General features: G+C 36.5%; 1 protein-coding gene across 3 annotated transcripts in view; it reads left to right on the top strand.

Moving 5' to 3' along the window:
- The window catches only part of LOC107581717 (E3 ubiquitin-protein ligase SMURF1-like), a 75,664-nt gene that overhangs the window by 38,566 nt on the left and 26,742 nt on the right, over positions 1-10,356 (top strand). For all 3 annotated transcript variants that reach the window (XM_016267354.1, XM_016267355.1, XM_016267356.1), the window contains exon 2: positions 7,318-7,356. In XM_016267354.1, coding sequence (XP_016122840.1) covers positions 7,318-7,356 — 39 coding nt within the window. The remainder of the gene's footprint in view (positions 1-7,317; positions 7,357-10,356) is intronic.

Consider the following 10,356-nt stretch of genomic DNA (forward strand, 5'->3'; position numbering starts at 1 on the left):
CTGGATGAGTGCATAATGTGAGGTAGAAAGAAGGCGGCACTTGAAATGTGCAGTTCAAATCAAGCTGAATCTCCTCTCTGAAAGGTCTTGGAAAAGAAAAATAGACCTGTTACAGTACCAGAGATGCTTACAAATATTAACTGTGCAAGAACCAGTAAAATAGAATCCTTAAAGTCCTAGAATCCTTTCGAATGACTTGCAATGATGAAAGGGAAGGAACGGAGGAGCAACTTAGGGTGGGACAGGATTAACCCCCCAAGACATGATTGACAGGTCGATAGTGCTGCTCGCATCCCCCCATCTGTGAGCACGCGTCAGATTCTCTCACCACAGATACTGGAGCAGCTTTAGTTGACACAGCACAACTGTTGGATGCTCACCAAACTGTGCAAACCCCTTGACCCCAGCAATCATCAAATCCATTTCGGTGTAATTTAAGACGCACACCTGTTTCCAGACTTGTCAATAGATCTATGGTCTTTATCTTCCTCAATTAAACAAGTGATGGTGTAGAGTTTGACATCTCAGTAAGTCATTAAAGACTAGCAATTAACTGTTCCTTAATACAAACTCTTCCTTATTACAATATGAGATATGTAATAATGAGAATGCAAAGTGAGAAATATACACACACGTACACAGAATTTATAGTATGTACGTATTAGTGTTGTAACGATATACCGGTGTGACGGTTTATCACGGTTTGAACGTGCACGGTTATCATACCGTAAACATTTGCATATCTACGGTTAAAAAAAATGAATGACAAAAAATCGCACCCGCGCACATGTAACTTATTTCTGCTCTGCTGTTTCACTCTGCAAAAATAGTTATTATATGTGTCTGTGAATATTAAAGTGCAAAGAGACTGCTATATAAATAATTGCTTGTTTCTGCATGTCTCTGAGTGGCGCGGTTTTATCTACTACATACTGAAGTACGCATAATGGTGTTTTCAGCGTCTACATAAACATGAACATCACCAGAGCTGCTCTGAGAGAAAACTTAAACATTTCCTAGTTTTATTTGAGAAAAAACATTGTCAAATACACTCTGAAACTCAAAGGTCCGCTACAACCCGTCAAAATAAGTTCGATTTCATTTGAAATTATGACAGAAATATATTAGCATTGTTCAATGTACTTCAATGTTATAATAACAACAATAATAATATTCTTTATAATTAATTTATTTAAACATTATTTTTAAGGAATATCATGTTTGTCCATGTTTTAACTTAGTATAGCCTACCTCTGTTGTGCAGAATTTTTCATTTAAGTTGTTAAATTTTCATTTGATAACATTTTAAAACATTAATTAAAATGTTAAAGTGATATAGATATACATAAGGTGTACAGCTTTATTTAAAAAATTTTTTTTTTTTAATGAAATAAATTTTTTTCATAAGGGAGACTTCAATACTTTCATTAAAATGGTTTCAAGTTTGTTGTAATAAAGGATTTGTTCACTCAAATAACTTGTTCTTATTCTTTTAATAAGAGTCATTGTTACTGATAAGAATTGTTTAATATACCGTGATACCATGAAACCGTGATATTTTCTTAGACGATGATCATACCGTGAAAATCTCATACCGTTACAACCCTAGTACAAACCTTGTCAATGAACTATAAATAAATAAATAAATGAAATAATCGTTCATTAATCGTTATTGAGGTAAAATGTTCAGTTAATCAAGATTTAGATTTTCCAACCCTATTATAACGTTTTCCAGCCCTAGTATAAAGTTCCTCCTCCAGAACTCAAAAGGAGATGTTATTAAGAATATTTCAGTTGCATTGTCCATATAATAAAAGTCATTGGGGTCCAAAACAACATTGAACTCCACTGACTTTCATTGTGTTGCCATGGGAATTTTTCAAAATATGTTTTTTGTGTTGCGCATAAAAATGTTCTGCATATTTGGAATCATGAAAGAATAACAGAATTTTCATTTTTGGTCAGACTGACTCTTTAACGGTTCTCCAGTGTAATAATTACCACAACACTACTGAACAAGGTCATATGAGCGATTGTATGTAAAAGATTTTTCTGCATTATTACTCCGCTATCAGATGAATGTTTTTGGGTAACCATGTAATGTGGTGAAAGGGACAGATTGCAACCATTTTAAAGTTTATTAGTATGTTCATAAATTGGATGGTTGCCAGTAGTGCTGGGCGGTATACCGGTTCATACCGATTACCGGTGTTTATTTTTGTTATGATATGAATTTTTAAAATACCGCAATACCGGTGTATGTCACTTAAACAACGTTCGGAATGCGACACTGTTTGAAAGGGGTCCCTTTTCACTAGTGCACTGTGGTGAGTGAACAGCTGTATGTGTTACTAAGCGTGAAAGTTCCAAAACTGAAGCTGTAGAACTAATAGAACGTGATGACACAGAAGAACTCATCCACAAAAACTATTAAACGTTGCAATAAATGAGTACAAAACAGTGTTTCCTAGCAACTGTCGCTTACTGATTGTTTGGCATTATAAATATGAGCGTAGTTCGTCTGTTAATATCACATGCACTTACTCAGCGTTTGTTTGTTGTTTTTGTTTGTTGTTTTTTTTTGTTTGTTATTCAGACGCAGGCAGTGCGCTGCATGAGACAAAACGTAATATAGCCAAAACAACCGCATAGCCGCTCTTTAGTGTAGATGCATGTTGATTTTATCAGACGATTATAAATGAGTGACTCCTGGTTAACATGTATTAAAAGGGGTCGTGTTTAGTCACTATTTAGTGTGGTATTTTTTGACAATATTCACTCATCATGACAGTAAAATAGGGCATTCTAAGTCAATATACTGCAGTATTTCCTCTCTCAATCAGTAGAAAATATGGTCAACACCCGGTCATGCATGAAAAAAAAAATACCGTCATGTACCGTGAAACCGGTATAATTTAGAAAAATACCGTGATATACATTTTTGGTCATACCGCCCAGCACTAGTTGCCAGGCAAAGTTGTGTTTACCATGTCATGTGTTGTGCGGCATTCATTTGTACTGTGCCTGTTCTGACAGAAGCACACATGAATTAGTCCTGTGACCTCATGGGAGAAATGAAAAACTCTTTTAGAGGTGGAACACAGCCTTCCCCTGTTTGTCCAGCAACACACACTTTAACCAGACAATTCCGAATCAACCATTGTCAAGCTGCACTGCATATGATGCCCCACTGTTTCCTGTAGTCCTGTGACTGCAGTGCAGTATAAGTGCATTTGTGAGAAGATGAATATTGCTGACCACACCTGCTCCGTTTCACACCACAGCATGTCAAACATGAGCTGACACCAACCTTATTCACAAATGTTGCTTCTCTTAAGTGTACCAAATCCCATTGAAAAGTGTGAAATCGCATTGCAGCCCAACACAGAATGACATTTAATATTTTCACATTAGGTGAAGGCTAGCCAAGACAAAAAATCCCCTCTCAGGCAGATGGCTTAAAGGGTTAGTTCACCCAAAAATGAAAAGTAGCCCATAAATTACTCACCCTCAAGTCATCCTAGGTGTATATGACTTTCTTCTTTCAGACGAATCCAGTCGGAGTTATATTAAAAATTGTCTTTGATCTTTCAAGCTGTTTCATGGCACTCAGCGGGTGTTGCATGCTTCAGTACAAAACAAGTTAAATAAAAAGCGCCCGTCCATAAAAAAAAGTGTCTCACACGGCTCTGGGGGGTGAACAAAGGCCTTCTGTAGAGAATCAATGCGTTTTTGTAAGAAAAATATCCATATTCAAAACGTAATAATCAGTTTAATGTAGCTTGCGCTTACTGTTGTGCAAGGAAGCAGTTCCGGGGGAGTGACGTATGAGGTCAGCTTTGCGCATGATTTCTTATGATTTCTTGCTTTTGATACTTTATTTTAACTCATTTTTATTGCCTCATTGATATTTTATATGTATTTTAAGTAAATTTAAAGGCTATTGTTCACTTAGCCTACATCTATTTTTATTACCACAAAAACTAATTATTAATTATAATATTTTATTATTAGTAGACCAGAACACGTGGACATGTTTTCATTCTTACACTATAATACTGAACTTAGATTTCAGTGATTTGGACTATGAGATGGACACTTCCTTCTTGCACTCTCTGTTGCACTTTACTTTTGCTTTAACCCTCTGGGGTCCGAGGGTGTTTTGGGGCCTGGAAAAGTTTTGACATGCCCTGACATTTGTGCTTTTTTCAGTTGCTTACAAACATTTTAATGTCTAAAGTTTAATAACACTGTAATCAGCACAAACTGGGCTACAATAATATGTGAGCAGCATGTGTGTATGTGATTGTGTTTTTGAGAAAACAACGTTTATGCGTGCTTAGTGAAAAACTAAAATTTTAAAGTCACTGAAATAAGGCCATAAAACACATACAGAACGTTTGATCAAGACTTTTGAGAACTGATCTTGAAGTCTAGAGTTTTTGCTTCTAAATTATGTGAAAATCCTTTTACTCACTCATTCACAGAAAACAATATATTGATTTAAATTTTCTAAGACACTTTTTGTGTAGAAAAGGTATATGCGAGTAGGTGTGAATGATCATGAATAATGCTGTGATTCACACCTGAGAAGACAAAGGCCTGCATAATGAGCTGCATAATGAGCTGTCAGGTGTGTGACAGAGAGGGAATTGCTACAAGAAAGAATGCGAGGGGGAAAAAAAATTCTATATTTTTTGTTTGTAGTTTATTTAGAATACATATAACTATGGGCTAAAATAACTCATGGGAGTGTGGTCTTACATGGTCTTAGCTGTGGTCCAGGTTCTTGTGCAGGCAGGAATCTCCATTTCCATGACCAAGTGGACTGCTTTGCTTTGGCTCTCTTTGCAACAGGTTCTTTTGCACTGTTATTCTCACATCTGAAATAAAAGAGCAAGCATGCTGTTTACACAAACTACATTATTAACATTATTATGATGTTCACTGATACTAGTACTAATTTATCGAAACAAAGAACACAATTACCACATAGCAAACATAGTTTACCATACAGCAAATAAATCAAATGAAAGTAACATCTGTAAAATATGAATGCACACTTACTCTAAGATTCTGAATGGAGTTGAAAACTGAACGCGCGTCCCCTTACTGTGAGAGATGCAGGTGAAGGCAAGAGTGGTGTATTCAGTCCTAAAAAATTTTTTATAAACAATTGTAAGCATTTTTTCCTCACAGTACCTTAGTATAGTATGCATACTTCATGAGAAAACAGAATGCCAATAACAAAGAAACTACATTTTAACACTGAATGACACGTGTGCCTTTCTTGTGCAATTATGCGAGTGATGCAGCCACAGTCCTAAACGAAAATTAAAATAGTTGTTAGCAATTACCAGAAGATGCATAGCTGATAAATAAATTGCATCACCGATAAGAAAGGACGCACGTATATGTCTGTCGATGCATCACTTATTTACAGTTTACTTGATTTGTTTACACATCAGACGATCGCGAACGCCAATGACCGAGTATAAAACATGCAACATATTAACATTATAACTCACATTACTTTTATATTGTTGCTGTCTATTTTATAGAACATAAAAAAAACTTCCTGGCGTTGTGAGACATATACGCAGTGAATGAATCTTCATAATGTTTCACTTGATTGTACATTTAGTCAGGAATCATGGTTTGGAAAAAGTAACTAGTAAAATATGTACAAGTTATGTCACAGTAACACAATAGCAACTAATGCAAGTAGGCAAATAAAAAAAGACTTACTATATCCTCCACTGAATATCCCGCCGGCGCGTTCTTCTGAGGAAAATCCAAAGCTTATTCCTCGCAGCGCGTCTTCAAGTAGCCGAGATGAACTTGAGGGAAAGTCTCGCTGCTTTGTTTGCTGTGATGTGGGCGTTTACATGCGTGCGCGTCTCACGTGGACGATTGAAATATCAAAAGCGCGATCGGCGCGTGGGCGTGGTCACATTAATGATAATGAAGGTGACGGCCAAGACTTGACATTGCGTTGGTTTCATACTGATTAATTTGTCACATAATATTTGTTTTCGTCATGACTTACTTCATTTAAAAGTAGACATGTTAAGCTTTCTATAGATATATCTGTCATGTGTGTGTCAAATATTCGCTGAGTTTCAGTTCATTTTAGTGACGTGTTTCAAACAGATATGTGCGGAGAATGAGACGGCTACAAGCACACCCTGTTTATTTTCTTTATTTTGCAAAAGCACAATGTTTTGTTGATATTGTGAGTGTACACAAAAGTAGACCCTTTACAGATTTAAATGCTGTATTACTCTTATATGTACGGTCAAGTATGAAGGAGCATTTTAGTTCTTTTCGCTGTCATCATTCAAATCTGCCAAAAGTTCCGCCGCCGGAACTGTCGACCACAGGAGGTTAAAAGAGGATTTCATAGAAATTTGGATTTCATTTGGCGTTTCACAACTGAAGTCCATTTTTTTCATCATGCTGGAGATGTCTGTTTAAATCGGTTGTTTACACATTTCTAAGAGTACTTTTAATACTTACAATTTTTAATAATAACTTTTAATAATAACATTTTAATACTTTGTTCTAGTGGATTCTAAACATTGCATTTATTTAATGTGAAAACCCAACTGTTGGGGTTAATTTAAACAGATTTTTCCCCCTTTGTAGTTGCACTCACAGCTGTAATGAACAGAAGCCCAGAACATGTGGATATATTGACATTAAAGGGGTCATATGATGCGATTTCAAGTTTTCCTTTCTCTTTGGAGTGTTACAAGCTGATTGTGCATAGATAAGATCCCTGAAGTTGCAAAGACTAAAGCCTCAAAACCAAAGAGATATTCTTTATCAAAGTTAAGACTCTGCCACGCCCCCTTAAAAGAATAAAAAAATTAGTCGTTAGTGGCAGCTCTACACCTAGGATGACTTGAGGGTGAGTAATTTATGGGCTAATTTTCATTTTTGGGTGAACTAACCCTTTAAGCTTTACATATCCAGGGAAAAACTGTGGATTTGGGGTGCTGACTAACAGCGTTGAGAGGAAGTCTGTCTGATTTATTCTGTGCAGGCTGTGCTTGACGGCCCCAGTGGCCTCTTTTGGGGGACTAGAGGAAAGGCATCCTGATCATGTCAGTTAGTTAGTGCATGAGGCCCAGCTCTGTCTTTAAAGCCGTCTCTGCAGATGAAAGCTGTTTTCAGTCACGCTCACATCTGCAGCAAAGCTTTTAAATGCATCAGACTTTCCAGTTTTTTTATTTATTTAATTTATTTTGACTTTCCATCTGTTGATTTATTGAATGATTTGGGCTGATAATGATTTTCTTCTTTCTCTTTCAGTATTATGTGCCAAGAATCTGGCAAAGAAAGACTTCTTTCGTAAGTATACCTTATTTCAACTCCTTTTTCACAATCCTTTGTGTACCTTAAAGTTCACCCCAAAATTTAAATTTAGCTATTTACTGTCCTTCATGTCACTCCAAACAAAAAAAACAAAAATTTGAATAATGTGCTTGTTGCTCTTTTCCATGTAATTACAATAAATTGGGCATTCAAGCTTCAAAAACGTGCTATAAATGTATGATAGCAGTAGTCCATGTTAATTGTGCATTATTTTCAAAGTCTTCTGAAGTCAGTCTGATAACTTTGTCAAAGTAAAAGTCTAAAGTTGAAGTCATAATTTCCAGATACAGCAGTGCACTAACTGCTTGAAAATCATTTAGACCAATTTTGCGAATTGGATCAACCATTGAAATGTTCAGTTCACAAATTGGACATCACTTCTTCTCTCTTGAACTTTCATAAATGCGCCAAGGTGAGTTTGGGTGGAAGGACAAAGCTATCAAATGATTTAGGAAACCATGAAATCTAGCGCATGTGTTGTATTAAACATTTCAGTAATACTTTCGGTTTCTTTTATTTTGGAGTTTGATAACACTCCTCATTCACTTTCAGTTTGATTGTAAGTTCCAAGGATATTCTTCAAGTTCACCTTTTATATTTCACAAAAAGTTAAAAGAGTTTGAAATATCACTTTTGGGTAAACTATTAATCGACTTTAAATCCCCCTCAGAAATGGCTGTATGAACCATTTGTGATTCTGGAACATTAGTGCCTCTCTCCTCTGAGTTGTTCAGAGTCGCCCACTGGCTGCTTTTATCACTGGGGGGATTCACATCCTCATTCAGTGGCTCCTCATCAGATTCCACCCACTACAGCATTGAGCACACTTCAGTGTTCTGCAGTCTAGGCTCTCCATCCCAGCTGTTCTGACTGACAGGCTTGTTTGCCCCACTGGCCTCGTCAGTGTGTGTGTCCCACATATTATTCAAATGCCTGGTGTGCGTCATTCATAGATCTTGTTTCTGTGCCATGTCCATTATGCTTCTCATATAACAAAAGGCCACATGAGAATGTATGACAAAGACAGGCAAAACAAGACCAGTTGTCCCTGATAATTATGCATTAAATTATTAGCATTAATGCCTTACAACAGATGCAGCATGTATTTTTCAGTAGTCATTTTTCCCACTCACTGAAATGCTTTCAGTAGAATTGCTCTTCATTGCTTCGTGCCGCCGAATGAACGGTCCACAGAGCATGAGACTGTCCTTTCAATAACACTGAGCAAAAAGCATTGCCAAGTCTATGACTAAACAACATAATACAGGACTGCAGACTGCACATAAAATTATTGCAAATGTGACACAAAAATAAACATTTATGACAGTAATTTTAAATCTGATTAATGTTGGTGACAGACTGGAAAACTTTGGTATGCACTCTTAATCTGATTTCATCTAACCCATGATGTCTGATTCTCGAGCAAATTACTGTTTTTTTAAATGAAATGAACACCTTAATGAATCAGTCTCATTCTTATGAGTTAAATAATCTATCAGCTGACTAATAAACATTAAAATGTTACAAAAATACTGTTGGTTATTTTTAAGCACATACATTAAAGTGGTCATATGATGCGATTTCAATTTTTCCTTTCTCTTTGGAGTGTTACAAGCTCTTGGTGCATAAAGAAGATCTGTAAAGTTGCAAAGACTAAAGTCTCAAATCCAAAGAGATATTCCACTATGCCAACCAATTGTAAGGGGGAATAATTTTTAAGAGGAATAATTTTTAAGAGTGAACTTTGCTTGGGTGTGAATGTGTAAGGTCAGTGACATGTTGGAACCATAAAGCAAAATTTGACTGTAAAATTGGAATATGCTACACACCTTTTGCCCAGATTTTTGCCCTGATTTGCAGTCTTGAGGATTTGATACAAGTTGCCAAAAGTCAGAGCCAGTCTACAGATATTGGCCATTCGGAGCTGACAGATTTTACAGATAAATCACAATATTTATAAGGAGCACTTTTTTTTCATCCAGTCAGATGATGTCAAATATGCTTAATATTTTAAGTCTATTTTAGAACGCATTATTTTTGTTTGTCATGAGGCACATTTCTATGCAAGTATGTTTTGTATGATGTCTAGTGTTTTAAAAATCTGTTCAGCCTTTACAGAACAGTGATATTTATGTGGCACAAATACAGTCAGGATCACTAGATTGACAGAATCAAGGTAGAACTAGGGCTGGGTATCGAGTTCGATACTTTTTAGGCACCGGCCGAATTGCCTCGATACCATCGAGTATCGAAAAACGTCTTGTCGTTCGGTACCAAATTTCGATACCTTAGGGGTTAATCTCATCAGCGTCAGTGAGCCAATAAGCCTGCAGCACTTGCCGGTGTGTTCGACTAGAGGAGCGGCGCAGATCGATCATCCGCGAGAGCGATTTGAAAGCGCACAGAACAGTCTGCGCTCTTTAGCTCTCGTGGTGCTGTAATACCACCAGTATAGAGTAGGGATGGGCGATACCACTTATTTTGTTTTCGATACGATACCGATATTTTTCAAGGCAGTATCGTCGATATCGATACCGATTCGATACTTCTGCACTAAACTTTTAAATGATGAAATGTATTAAATTATTAAATTACTAAGAGTAAAATGGGTAATAATAAGCACTTAACTTTGTTTAAAATGCATTTTAACATTCAATACGCCTTATATATTTCAACGTTCAATTTAAATAACTGTAATTGCACAAACTATGTAGGCTACAATTTCAGTTTGTTTATTGTGAAATAACTGTCCTTCTGTCCTCTGAGAAGCATTGTTCAGGGCTGCCGTTACCAAAAGCTTTAATGCTTTCTTATGATACTTTTGGGAAAAGCAGCCCTGTTTGAATGCACTGTCAGCAGTGAGTGAGTGAATGCTCTCTATGATTGATTGGTTCTGTCTTGCAACATTTGCGTGTTCAGATGAGCAGGAAAATATTTCTATCCTACACAATTACTCACTAACAAAGGTTATTCGTC

Source organism: Sinocyclocheilus grahami, unplaced genomic scaffold (assembly GCF_001515645.1).
Source record: "Sinocyclocheilus grahami isolate Dianchi unplaced genomic scaffold, SAMN03320097.WGS_v1.1 scaffold37.1, whole genome shotgun sequence".
Classification (NCBI taxonomy): Eukaryota; Metazoa; Chordata; class Actinopteri; order Cypriniformes; family Cyprinidae; genus Sinocyclocheilus; species Sinocyclocheilus grahami.